Source organism: Notechis scutatus, chromosome 5 (genome assembly GCF_049901735.1).
Source record: "Notechis scutatus isolate UNSWTSFEM ecotype Mainland chromosome 5, rNotScu1.2, whole genome shotgun sequence".
NCBI classification, from domain to species: domain Eukaryota; kingdom Metazoa; phylum Chordata; class Lepidosauria; order Squamata; family Elapidae; genus Notechis; species Notechis scutatus.
The window spans coordinates 12,601,027-12,615,977 of record NC_142013.1 but is presented as its reverse complement, the minus strand read 5'-3'; the positions used below and the strand labels follow the sequence as shown (position 1 = coordinate 12,615,977).

General features: G+C 39.2%; 1 protein-coding gene across 1 annotated transcript in view; it reads right to left on the bottom strand.

The window, feature by feature from the left end:
• PIWIL4 (piwi like RNA-mediated gene silencing 4) overlaps positions 1 to 14,951 on the bottom strand; it is a 56,265-nt gene that overhangs the window by 27,508 nt on the left and 13,806 nt on the right. The window contains exon 5 of the mRNA XM_026675593.2: positions 10,636 to 10,757. Within this exon, the coding sequence (XP_026531378.2) occupies positions 10,636 to 10,757 (122 nt within the window). The remainder of the gene's footprint in view (positions 1 to 10,635; positions 10,758 to 14,951) is intronic.

Genomic DNA, 14,951 nt, shown 5'->3' with positions numbered 1-14,951 from the left:
CTCAACATATATCACTTGCCAATGGCTGGAACCTGAAAGCGAAAGGTCAAGGTTTTGCACGTTGTCCGTACATAAACCAGGATATAAAAATGTTGTATGTACCGCAACTAAAGTTTAATTTGCTTTCAGTAAGGGTATTAGATAAATTAGGTTATGTAATTACTTTTAAGGATAATAATTGCATAATTGAAAAAGATAACAAAAGGGTAACTGCAGCTTTAAATGGAACATTATATGTCTTAGATAATAGTAAGAAAGGGGAGGCTCAAACTGTATATAATAATATAAAGCCTCATGAAGAATGTATCCATTTATTGCATAGGCGTTTGGGGCATGTAAATTTTAAAATGCTAAAACGTACAGTTGAGTTATCTGAAGGAATAAGGTTAAAACCTTGTGATAAATATTTGCGTTGTAATGTTTGCTGTGAAGATAAGAGCAAGGTATTGCCTGCAAATAGGTTAAATGGTTTCAAAACAAAAGAACCTTTAGAAGTAGTATTTGCAGACATAATAGGTCCAAAGAAACCCAGTATGGGAGGTGCTAGATATATACTGAGCATTATGGACCATTATTCTAGATATGGGTTTTGCTATTTAATGAAAAGCAAAACTGAAACATATCAACATTTTTTCAATTGGCTTAGGTTTGCTGAAAGAAAGTCTAAACGTCAACTGATAACCCTGGTGACAGATAATGGCACGGAATTTATTAATAACAAATTCCAGAACAGACTTAAGGTAGCTGGAATAGAGCATAAGAAGTCTGCTCCATACAGGCCAGAACATAACGCTTTTATTGAAAGAAGAGGCCAAACACTACAGGCAATGGTTAGAACAATGTTAAATGATTCTGGGTTACCTGATTCTTTGTGGGGAGGCTACAATGTGTGCTAATAACATATTGAACAACGTTGTTAATACAACAACAGGTGAAATTCCATTCACCAGGTGGCATGGCAGGAAACCTGACCTAAGTTACCTGCACACATTTGGTGCACCAGCATGGTGCATATTCCTGCACAACTCAGAAAAAAAGGGCAACATAGAGCTAAAAGATTTTTCTTCGTTGGTTATCAGGCAAACCATAGGGCATATAGATTTTGGGAAAAGGCACATCTAAAGTGTTATGTAGTGCTAGTGCCCAATTTCTAGAACATGAAGGATGGGAGAAATTAGAACAGGATGCCAATAAAGATGTAATTATTGAATCCTATAGAAATCCCATTAGTTATCCCTGTAACTTTAAAAATAAAGTAAAGAGACAAATACAGGATGAAATAGTGCCCATAAAGGAAGAAACAGATTCAATAGCTGAACAGGATGAGGAAGATGAACAGGTAGTAGTTCAACAAAGTCCTCCTGTAAGCCCTGTAATTCCCAGAAGAACTACACGTGTATCTAGACCGCCTGATAGGTACCAGGCTAACACAGTGTGCCAGATTAATCAAGTTCCTAATTCTGTAGAAGAAATTAAAAAGTATCCTAATAAGGAAAAAGAAAGATGGTATGCAGCAATGAATAAGGAACTGAATTCATTAAGTGATATGAAGGTGTATGAAAATGCCAAATTACCTGTAGGAAAGAAATCCATTGGCTGCAAATGGATATTTAAGGTAAAAATAGATAAAGATGGTAATTTAATCCATAAGGCAAGGTTAGTAGCCCAAGGTTTTAGGCAGAATGCTAATGACTACGATGAGGTGTTTGCACCTAGTCTTAAGGCAGCAACCTTGAGAGCAGCTTTAGTGTGGGCAGCTAGTAAAAACTATATAGTTAACCATTTAGATGTGGAAACTGCTTACTTGCACGCCCCATTAAAACATATTATTTATATGAAAAAACCTGTTGGTATTAAAAGTGAAAATAAGGATAATAATGATTGTTGGTTGTTAAAGAAAAGCCTCTATGGTCTTAAACAATCAGGCTATGAATGGAACCAGTATATTGTAAAGGAACTAGACAATATAGGATTTAAAGCTGGTTTAGCCGATCCATGTCTGTTTAAGAGGGAGACAAATGGGAAAGTATCATTATTATTACTATTCACAGATGACATTGCATTGATAACTGAAACTAATGATGAAGCAAATAAAATAATAGCATCATTAGGAAAGAGAATAAAGATCAAGCAATTAGGGGAGATAAAGAAGTATCTCGGTTTGAATATAAAGAAAACATGGAAAGGTTTTAAGATATCTCAGGAAGATAAGATAAGCAAATTGCTAAAAGATTACAAGATGGAGCTTTGTAAGCCAGCTAAGACTCCAATGAGTCAGGAGTTTAGCAACACTGATGTACAAAGCCCTGAGTTTGATAAGGTGATTTATCAATCTTTAATTGGTAGTTTGAGTTATATTAGTAATTGGTCTAGACCAGATATATCGTACTGCGTGAATCAGTTGGCTAGATTCAATTCTGCACCATGTGAAAGACACTGGAATGCAGCTAAGAGGATATTAAGATATCTTAAAAAGACAATGAATTATTCATTGTATTTAGAACCAAAGGGTGATTTAATTTTGAGTGCTTATGCAGATGCTAGCTTTGCATCAGAAAGAGACACTAGAAAGTCGACTTCAGGAACAGCCATAATGCTGGGTAATACATTAATAGGCTGGAAGTCAATAAGACAACAGCATATAAGTTTGTCTACTATGGAGGCAGAATTCTCCTGTTTATCATTGTTATGTACAGAATTAATAATGTATAAACAAATGTTAATTGATATAGGTATAACTGTAGATTATCCTATAATTATACATGAAGATAATCAGGCAGCAATTCAAATGGCCACAAATATTGGAGTAAAAACAAGGAGCAAGCATACAGATCTAAGATATCTAAACGTGAGACAATCTGTAAGAAGTAAGATGATTCAGCTAGAGTACTGTATGTCGGAGGACAATTTAGCTGATAATTTTACTAAAGCCCAAGGTGCCAGTAAGCACCAGGAGAGTTGTGAAAAAATATGGGATTAGATTGTAAGGTATTATATATTTATTTCACCCAAAAGGGGAGTATGTTAGGTATAACATTGATAACAAATATGGTTTGGGTGAATAAATATATAAAACTTAGATATCATGGTTTAAGTGCTTATCACTTTAAGCACAATGCAGCAGGCAATTAGCCGATTAAGGGTGCGGTTAGAAGTTACAATATAAGGAAGCATTAGAAGCTGGAAAGACTGTCTGTGACTGTAACTGTGTGCTGCTGCGACTAACTGTGTCTTACTGTGACTAACTGTGATTACTGACTGTGAGTGCCTGTGACTGAACTGTTATTGTTTGCTACTGTTTACTGATTTACTGCGTAATTCTACTGAATATCCAGCGTTTGTTTCTCTGGAGAGTGAAACCGGAGGAGGAGAAGATATCTTTATCGGCTGATAAAGATATTGCAAGGACTCTTAACTTGGACTATACTAGTGAGTCTTACTGGATGGAAATACTGTGAATGACTTAATGGACTGAATGACAATGCTTTAAACTCTAACTGGATTAAAAACTATTTAAACTACAAACAGTGTTTGTGTTCAGTGTGTGTATACTCTAGGGCCCTTCCTGGTTTGACTACTGCTGCAATACTCTTCTAGGGGTTAATCCCCAAACCCTAACACCCATCAGTGAAGAAATCCAGCAAAGAATCATACCCAGAGAGAAATCTTCCAGATGCCCTAAGCTTTATGGTCTCCCCAAGATACACAAAGAAGGAACTCCACTTAGACCAATAGTCAGCTCCATAGGCTCACCTCTACAAAACCTAGCCAAATTTCTCGCCAAACAACTACAGCCCTATGCAGAATCCATCAACTCACATGTAAGAAACTCATTCCAGTTCATCGAGATCATAAAGAAACAAAACTTACAACCCAGCGACCTACTAGTGAGCTTCGATGTCATATCCCTCTTCACCCAAGTGCTAATAAAAGAAGCCTTGACAGCCATCCAAACAAATACAACCCCCCAGCACATCCTAGATCTGACCAATCACTGTCTATCCAATACATACTTCACCTACAACGGACAAAAATACAAACAAATAGAAGGAGCACCCATGGGATCACCCCTCTCACCTGTCATCGCAAACCTCTACATGGAACACTTTGAAACACAAGCTCTAGAAAAATATGATCACAAACCCAAACTCTGGCTCAGATACGTAGAAGACACCTTCATAATCTGGCCACACGGGAAAGAAAAACTGAACAACTTCCTCACACACCTCAACAGCCTACACCCCAAAATACAATTCACCATGGAAACAGAAGCTAACAATCAACTTCCCTTCCTAGATGTCTTGGTATACAAAAAACCCAATGGCTCCCTAGGACACACCATCTACCAAAAGAAAACACATACAAACCGCTATCTACACGCACTCTCACACCACCACCCAGCACAGATCAATTCCGTAGCTGAGACACTCATCTCCAGAACAAAATGCTTAGCTGATGAACAACACCTAAAAACCGAACTAAACACTCTCACCAACGTACTAACAGCCAATGGATTTCAAAGAAAGAAGATCACCCACCTAATCCAAAAAGAAACCCCAACCAAAATCCAAGACAGAGAACAAGAGAACGGCAAAGCCCTCCTCCCATATATAAAAGGCACTACAGACAAAATCAGCAAGATCCTCCAAAAACACAACATTAAAACAGCATTCTGCACAAACAGAAAAATATCCACCATCCTAAGAAACCCTAAAGACAAAATCGAGTTAGAAAACCAAGGAGTATATGAAATCCCTTGCACTGCCTGCCTCACCACATACATTGGACAAACTAACAGAAGAATAAGTGCACGCGTTGAAGAACATAAGAACTCAATCAAAAAAGAAGAACCAACCTCTTCCCTGGTCCAACACCTCAAAGCCACAGGACATGAGATTGACTTTAAAAATACCAGAACTATCACCAAAACTGAACACTTCAGCAGCAGAATAATCAGAGAAGCCATAGAGATAGAAAAACGCCCACACAGCATGAATAAAAGAGATGACACCTCCCGCTTACCAGCCATTTGGAAACCCGCCCTCATGAACAGACGAGTACTCAACATGATGAATGACACCAGACCCACACCCACAAGGGCCACACAAGATGCCACCACCACACTTCCACATAAAAATCAGACTCACACCCACACAGAAGATGAGACACGACCACAGACCAGAAGCCGCACTGCAGCTGCATCACTACCCACTTCAAACCCATCTGAGCCATACATGAAGCGAACTGACCCCCACCATGAAGATGTGGCACGACCACGAACTCAAAGCCAAACAGCAAGATCCCAGTTCACCAGCTCAAATCCCCAGCAGCTGGGACTAGCCTGAGCACGGCCAAGCCCCCACCTGAACAGAGCACGCCTCCAGCCAATCAGAACACGGCCAGCCCCCAACCAATCAGAACACAGCCAAGCCTCCAACCAATGAGAACACACCCCCACCCAATCGGAACGCAGCCAAGCCCCCACCCAGTCAAGTCACACCCCCACTGGCAGTTAGAAGGAAGAAGCAGCTGAAAGCTCACATCACTCTGAGAAGCACAGAGCCGAAGAAGCAAGCCTGAAGATGATGAATGAGACTTCATCGAAACGCGTTGCCTAGATACTTTGAATCTTACGCGGGAGAAAACCCGAATAACCAAAGATCCACATACAAATACCCGCGAGAACCTCAGAAAACATACATACATACATACATACATACATACATACATACATACATATATATATATATATATATATATATATATATATATATATATATATGGCATTCAGCTTTGTTCGGGTATTTTCCCACGTCATAGTAGTGGTGCTTTTAAAGTTGTAGCAACGTTTCAGCAGAATCTCATCTGCCATCATCAGGCTTCTGTATTGTGTCCGTCTGTGAGTCAGACTTTTACAGTGGTTTCAGATTTAAATTTGGGGCAGCCTATTGCTGTGCCAGAATGGTTTTTTTCTTCATCCTGATTGGTTGAGAGTCTTGGTCTGTGTTTATTGGTCTTGGAGTTTGCTGTGTTCTGCTTCTAATATCTTCTGTCTGTTTTTTGATACCTCCAGCTCAATACCTCCAGCTCAAACACACCCCAATCAGGCACCCAGATGAAACCCAGCTTCCTAACTAATGATAGCCGTCCATTTACCCGAAGCCAAGCTGCACTAAAGGCCTCCAATAAAGTAACACAATGTTGTCAGCCAATCAAGATACAAAAAGAACCAAAAAAACAGACAGAAGATATTAGAAGCAGAACACAGCAAACTCCAAGACCAATAAACACAGACCAAGACTCTCAACCAATCAGGATGAAGAAAAAAACCATTCTGGCACAGCAATAGGCTGCCCCAAATTTAAATCTGAAACCACTGTAAAAGTCTAACTCACAGACGAACACTATACAAAAGCCTGATGATGGCAGATGAGATTCTGCTGAAACGTTGCTACAACTTTAAAAGCACCACTACTATGACGTGGGAAAATACCCGAACAAAGCTGAATGCCATACATGTAAGTACCCGCGAAAACTAGTTAAAACTTTTGCAAGATGCCAGAGTAAGAGGAGGATTTGGTTTGCCTAACTGGGAGTTGTATTACCAAGCTACAAATTTGATGTGGGTTAAGGAATGGATAACATTAAGAAATACTAGATTGTTGACATTAGAAGGACATGACCTGTTGTTGGGGTGGCATGCTTTTTATGGTATAAAGGAACTAAAACACAGGGGTATTTTAGAAGACATTATATACGGAGTCTCTGTGGTTAAACTGGGAGAAGACTAAAAGGCACTGTTATTTGAAAATTCCAGTCTGGCTATCGACTATTGAAGGATTTTCTTATCCTATAATATATAAAAAGGAACAAACAGTTAGATATGGTGAAATATTGAATGAAAAGGGTGAACTTAAATCTATGCAAAAATTAGAGGAACAAGGTATAAAGATGAATTGGTTTTCATATGCGCAAATACGTTCAAGGTATGACAAAGATTCTAAAACAGAAGGTTTCTATGATAAACTGACTGATTTAGATAAGATTTTGACAGGTACTGATGAAAAGGTGATTAAAAAATTGTATGGATATTTATTAGAAATTAAACTAGAAGAAGAACAAGTTAAAGAAACTATGATTGCTTGGGGGAAGAATTTTGGATATGGGATTGATCTAGAGAAATGGCAAAAATTGTGGTCTCAAAATTATAAAATGACAATGTCAACAGCATATAAAGAAAATTTGTACAAGGGAAGGTGGAGCCTCCTCGCTGACGGACCGTAGATCGTGACTCTTTGCGGCTATGGTCTGTGCTCTTTCGTTGGAGAGCCCCGATCATTACAATTAGGGGCTGAAGCTGCCTTGGAGGGGTGGCAGAGTAAGGGGAAGCCGCAAGCCAGGTTGAGGGGAGCCGTATCTCCCCCCCCCCCGGGCTTGGTCTTTTCCCCACAAAGTCGACTGCAGTGGTGGTTTAAAATGGCCACCCCGAGGAGGAGGACTCAGCTGGATTAATATTTCTGCAGGAGTGAAGAAAGAGGTGGATAATATCTGAACCGGGACAACTGGGCAATACAACTAAACAAAAGTACCCCGGGATTAAGGTAACATGGAATTTTTAAGAAAAGAAAAGTAAGCGGTGAAATTACAAAGGGACAGGGGAAAAAAAAGAAAATATTTTTGACAGCTAAGCGGGGCTTCGAACTGGGAAAGGAAGAAGCTGTAACTAAAGATTTAACTAAATTGGACTAAAATATTTTGGGAATAAACAGGCATAAAATAAAGCTGGACTTAAGATTGTCAAAAAATAATAATAATAAAGTTTACAAATTGGAGACCGGACTGTGCTGGAATATTGAGGTTCAAAAAACCCTAAATAAAAAAATAAGGGGAAAAGTGAAGACTTTGTATAATGGAGAGTGCCACCGTTTGACAAAAACTTGAGCTCAAACAAAAGGGAAAGCATCCTGTTTCTGAATGAACTTGTGTGGATATAACATTAAAGAAATATTGAAACAAAGTAAGAATCTTAGAAAGTGAAAGCAGAACCAGAATAAAGAAAAAAGCAAGGAAAGACTGACTGTGGGATTGATTGATGTTTTTGATATAGACCCTCGGCTGGAATAACTGAGAACTTTAGAAAATTGAAAGAAGAAAGAAGGAAAGTAAAAGTGTTTTTTTGGTGGACTTTAACTATCATAAAATATAAGAGTGTGTAATGATGATATCTCTTCAGGAATTAAAAATGGAACTTAAAAATATGAGAGAATTACTACAGGAAAGAGGCAAATCACTTTGCTCTGTGTTAGAAAAAATGGAAATGGCAATTGAAGAACAAGAAGAAAGAGCTTCAGAGGAGGAGGAGTCGATTCAAGGAGAAGACATTTTAAATAGACAATTAACACAAAGAACACTACAAAGAAGTGGGGAAAGAAGGAAGGTTAAAAAGTTGAGATTTAAGAAGGCAATCAAAAGGGGGAATACCTGTGAAGTCAGGAAAAACAGAAAGACCCAGCAGAAAAGGGGAAAGGAAGATATTAAGAAAGAGAGGGATATAAACTGGAATGAGAAAAGATATAGGGAAAAGAGGGGGAGGAGAAGCGGTAAGAAACAGGTGCATGAAATAAAGAAATATGGAAATAGTAAAATGTTGAAAATAAATTGTTTTTTCAGAGATAATGGTTGATGAATTAAAAAGGGGATTCTGTAGGGTGACAAGAGGTAATAAGAATATTTCTGCAATTAAAAATATTTAGAAAATAGAGTAATATAGATACTGATAACTCTTATTAAAAATCAAGGGGGGAAAATGTGCTGCAGAATCCAAGTGAAAAGATGTAATGATTATTATTGTAACTTCTTAAAAATAATGGTTTATTGGGAATCAAGATGAGGGAATAAAGGTATATTTTAATCATTGAGGTGTCACACTCAAAACAGTAAAAGGGGGAAACCTATACTTTTTTTTTTTTTTTAGTGTTAAAATTTGTATTAATCTAGAATTTATAAAAAGAATGTGTAATGGAAAGGGAATATGACAGACTAAAGAACCAACTAAATTAATAAGTTAATATAGACTATTAAAAGTAAGGAGAGACATTGGTAACTTTTATTATTATTATTATTATTATTATTATTATTATTATTATTATTATTATTATTATTATTATGCAAACATATATTGTTTATTTTTATTTTTAAAATAAATATTAAAGGATTATATTTGAAATGAAACAAAAAGATGTTTCAATTGAGATTGATGAAAGAGGCTAGAATTAATGTGTTTGTTTCTCTCCTTACTGAAAATTTGGAATGGAAAAGGTAATAATAGAATTAAGTATGCATATATGAATGTATAATTGCTGTCATATTTGTATGTAAAGGTGATGACCCGGAAATATGTTGTCCACTAAAAAGAGATTTTTGTTTTTAATGTGAAAAACTGAATAAAATTTGTTTTAAAAAAAAGAAAAAGAAAATTTGTATAAGATGTTTTACAGATGGCATTTCCCCCCGACAAGAATAGCAAGAATGTTCAAGAACAAATCTGAAAAATGTTGGAAATGTCATCAGATACCTGGCTCATATTACCATATGTGGTAGACTTGTGCGGATGCCAAAAAATATTGGACTAAAATCCACATGTGGTTGGAAAAAATGACAAAAAAGCATACAGACTTGAAACCAGAGATATTTTTATTGAGAATTTTACCTGAAATATATAGTAAAGAATTGAAATATTTGATTGTAAATGTATTAACAGCGGCTAGGATTGTATTTGCCAAAAACTGGAAAAATGAGAAAATACCATCACAGGAGGAAATTATTAAGAAAATATTGGAATGTGCTGAAATGAGTAGATTGACATTTGAAATTAGAGAACAAGATGATAAACAATTTTATAAAATTTGGGATCTATTCTATCAACGGTTAGACAATAAAACAGGGTAATGAAATATTTAGACCTTTAGAAAATAATAAATATATAAAGATGTATTTTTTTCTTATTATATCTACAAAATGATTGTAGGATAGATTTGAGATGATAATATGAACTGTCATAAAACAAATTAAGTAATATATGGATTATTTTGTAAAACATGAATGAATAATAGTATAGTCAAATGATTAACAATAATATTAATGTAATTAATATTTGATTGAAAATATGAGAATATATACAATGTAATTGTAATTGAAGACTACGAAATGGAAGCACAAAACAATTTGTAAACCAACTGACACACTGTATGTATATATATGGAAGATGGCTTGATGTTTTTATGTTTTGTTTGTCTATGTTTGTCTTAAAAAACCATTTTTTTTTTAAAGGGGGGATTTATGATTCCAATCTTCAAATGAAAAATAATCTCTTGATCACAAGTAGAAATCATTCAATTGAAGTACGTCTAGTTCTACCAGTAGATATAGAATCACAGAACCTGATAGCTGGAAGGACCTGGGAGGTCTTCTAGTCCAACCCACTGTCCAAAGCAGGAGTCCTTATACAATCCTGGACAAATGGTTGTCCAATCTTTTCTTGAAAACCTCAAATGATGGAGCACTTGAGTAAGAATTTAGCCTAAAACTTTTTTCCTTCTTTCTACTTCCCCCCCCTCCCAAAAAAGCAAGACTCACTTTTTAAAGAGGAGGTTTAAGAACTGAATGCACACAGGATTGCTGGAAAAAAGCTGGTGAGTTAATTGGACTGTTATCTTTACCATATCACCTCTTCGGGTTTCACAAGACAGTTCTGTGACCTAAGAGGAAGAGAATATGCAATTCAAATTCAAATTCAATTGCAAGAAATCAAATACAAACTGTTAAATATGCATGACGCTACATCTACATAACCCCATCATATGCAAAGTGTAGTCTGATGTCAGACTATTTATTGGTTTCAGCCACTGGCGTGAATATCGGAGATCCGTCAATGGCTGAAGTGTTGGACAGCGCCAGTTATAAAAAGCCGGCGCTGGCCGTGATTGTGGCTTTTTTGAATCCGCTTGTAAATAAAGAGTTCTCTACGATTCTGAGTCCGTTCCTTCCTTACTAACACCTACTTAACACTGGTGACGAAGGTGGGATTCTGAGGAAGACAAAGGACCTTGTGGGGACACCACGGCCATCTTCCAGCTGACTCGGAACGCAACTGTTCAGACCGACAGCAAATCGACAAGGCCCATCGACCCCTATCCATCCCATTCGAACCAACCAAAGAGAAGTGGTCTTCGTACATGGGAAGATTCAACCTGAGTTGGTGGTGAACAGGATGAAAACAGAATCTGACAAAAAGAAGGCTTACTTCTTGACCTATTGAGATTCAGAACTCTATGAACTAGCCGAAGCCCTCATTGCAGATGATTCAGATAACGTCTCCTGGGACAAACTGCAATGAGCATCGAAGGGACATTTCGACCCTACCCCGTCGTATTTGGCAAACCGGAACTATTTCTGTACCCGGAGCCAAAAAGAAGGGGAAAGCATAAGTGACTTTGTGGCCGCGCTAAGAAAATTGTCAAAAAACACTGAAGAGATGATCCGGGATCGTTTAGTCCTTGGTCTTAGGGATTTAACACTGCAGAAGAGACTGTTCGCTAGAGAGGGTGTCTCATTCAAGCAGGCCCTGGAAGAAGCAAAAGCAGTCGAAACATCCAAATCCTCAGCAGCCTGGGTCAAGGGAAATAACAAGGTCCACGCCACACAAGCTGCGAGGAGAACCTTGCATAGTCCACCTGGCTCCAAAAGCAGCGACAGCGAGAAGGAGGATGTTCATCGGGTAAAGACCAATAAATCTGAAAATGGCAAGGGGACCAAACCATGTGGAATTTTCCGGGGAAATCACCCTCGTTCCACGTGCCGCTTTAAGGAGGCAATCTGCAGGTGATGCGAGAGGTAAGGCCACATCGTGGATGCCTGCAGAGCCAGCCAACCAGCAGACACACCGAGCCGGGACTGTTAAACTTTTATAATATATTCTTACCACAGAAGGCGACTTTAGTGGAACCAATACATAGACTGTTGGATAAGAATACAACTTGGAGGTGGGGACCCCCCCGAAGATACCGCATTAGCAGAAATAAAAAACATTTTAACCTCGGACACAGTTTTAATACAATATAGCGAGACCCTGCCGTTACGATTAACGTGCGATGCATCTCAATATGGCATCGGGGCAGTACTGAGCCTTAGGCTACCGAACGGAAGGGAAGCCCCCATAGCATATTTTTCAAAGACTTTGTTGAAAGCCAAAATAAGCTACGGCCAAATAGATAAGGAAGCCCTCGCCGCCGTAGCCGGGGTAAAACTTTCATGAATACCTATACGGCAGACATTTTCAGTTGGTCACTGACCACAAGCCACTACTGGGCATCCTTTCAGGAAACAAACCCACACCAAATATTTTATCGCCGAGAATGCTAAGATGGACAGTTTTCCTGGCAGCGTATAACTACCGCCTGCTTCACATACCCGGAAAGAGCATTCCGCATGCCGATGCGCTCAGCCGATGCCCCCTACCAGATCTAGTGGAAGATCCTGCTCCCATGCCTACTGTATTCCTTGTAGAATGTTTCGAACCAAATTTGGTGACAGCGGCGGATATTGGGAGACTCACCGCAAAAGACAAAACCTTGGCGCGAGTTTTGAACTGGGTATGGTGGGGGTGGCTGGACAAGATGGAAGGGGAGGAATTCAAACCATTCAAAGACAGACAATTGGAACTGTCAGCATTAAGGGGATATTTGTTATGGGGTGAAAGAGTGGTGGTACCGAATCCATTAAGGGAAAGAATCTTGGGGTTAATACATGAGGGGCACCCAGGGATAGTAAAAATGAAGGCCCTAGCGAGGAGTTACATCTGGTGGCTAGGCATAGACAAAGACATTGAAACCTGGGTCGCCACGTGTGCACCATGTCAGGAGTCCTGACCGGCCCCTCCCGCAGCCCCCCCCCTTAAATGGGAAAAGGCCGCAAAACCATGGGGGCGCATACACATAGATTTTGCTGGACCCTACCAGGGACAAATGTTCCTAATTGTGGTCAACGCCTACTCTAAATGGTTGGAGGTGGTCATTATGAAATCCACGACAACCGAGGCAACGATCAAAAGCCTATGGAAAATATTTGCTACCCGACGTACTAGTTTCAGACAGTGAAACTCGCAACTCACAGCACAACAATTTGAAAGTTTCCTCGCCTGTTTAGGGATCCGACATGCCCTATCGGCATTGGCTCATCCGGCGGCGAATGGACAAGCGGAGAGGATGGTGCAAACGACTAAGGAACTCCTAACAAAATTAGGCCCCAGCAATTGGCAGGAAAAAATCGACAAATTATTGCTAACTCAACACATAACGCCAAGTGTGGCAACAAACAGGAGTCCAGCAGAAATGCTCATGAATAGAAAATTACAAACCACGCTAGACAAAATTTATTCAGATTATACCAATGAAATCCCTTTAGACTCCACAGGAAAGTGCAGAATATTCATGCCAGGAGACATGGTGTATGCACGTAACTACACCCAAGGGGAAACCTGGGTCCCAGCAAAAATAGTCGAGATTACCGGACCCAGATCATACAGACTGGAGGTAGAAGGGGGACGAACATGGAACAGGCACATTGACCAACTACGGGGCTGCACGGTTCAACCCCCACACGAAGCCAAACAACGAATCACACACCCAACAACAACAAGACCCCGAGAAGTAGAATCCTCAAGGAAACACCTATTAGCAAGAACAACCCTGAAAAGAATAGAGGAGGATTTAGCTTTGAGGGGAGGAGTCCAGTGTAGTACATCTGAGGCCCCTAGCTCAACAGAAACTGCCAAGCCTCCAGAAACATTTGAGGCATTTCCAAAGGCGGAGTCTGGAGCAGCGGCGGACCTGTCCACTCAGGCCGCCACCTCAGGAACAACTGAACAGCACAGGCCCAGTCACAACCACAAAAGCCCTGCCTACCTGAAAGACTACGTTTGCCGTGTTTGCGGTGATTGGTCAGACTGAACTAAGAAGGGAGGAGGGGTGTTAAATATGCATGACGCTATATCTACATAACCCCATCATATGCAAAGTGGAGTCTGATGTCAGACTCCACTTATTGGTATCAGCCACTGGTGCGAATATTGGAGATCCATCAGTGGCTGAAGTATTGGACAGCACCGGCTATAAAAAGCCAGCGCTGGCCGCGATTGTGGCTTTTTTGAATCCGCTTGTAAATAAAAAGTTCTCTACGATTCTGGGTCTGTTCCTTCCTTCCTAACACCTACTTAACACAAACTGTTTTAAAGTACAATTCCTTCCTGGTAGTTGCTTTCTGACTAAAGCTTGTGGAACTTTTTTTAAAAACCCTTTTATGAATACAATAATTCTTCCTTGGCATTAAATAAAGCAAAGATATGCTTATTTAACTTACAGATGCCAGTATCACTTGTAATAATGAGTAATGAAAGATAAACAGGGTGAAGGCTTGAAATTGAGCTGATTCAAGAGCCAAAACAATCATGGGCTATGGGACTAAACCAGAATGATCACATATTTGCAGGCTTCTTTGCCCTCTGACAGAGGGTGCGACGAATATTGTAAATATATCCAATTGTTCTGCTGTTTTATAATTAACCACAATGATAAAACTATGTAGGCTTTGCCTTATATATTTGTTAGGGCCGAGTCAAAATATTTAACAAACTGACTGACTGATTGAACTTGTTTAATGCTGTAGAAGTCAGCACTCAAACAGAAAAACAAGGTGTGGGATGATACACCGAGGAGTATGAAGCGAAGAGAAATGGAGAAGACAAAAAAAATGAAGTGTCTTGAATCACATTTGTTCTGTTCCCACAGTATTTCTTGCTCTGGCAGGACAGGATAAATTTATTTCTGTTTAGCTGCCTTATAGGTAAGTTTGGCAACCCTATCTTTGCTGGCCAAAGTAGGTGTAGCATGTAACAA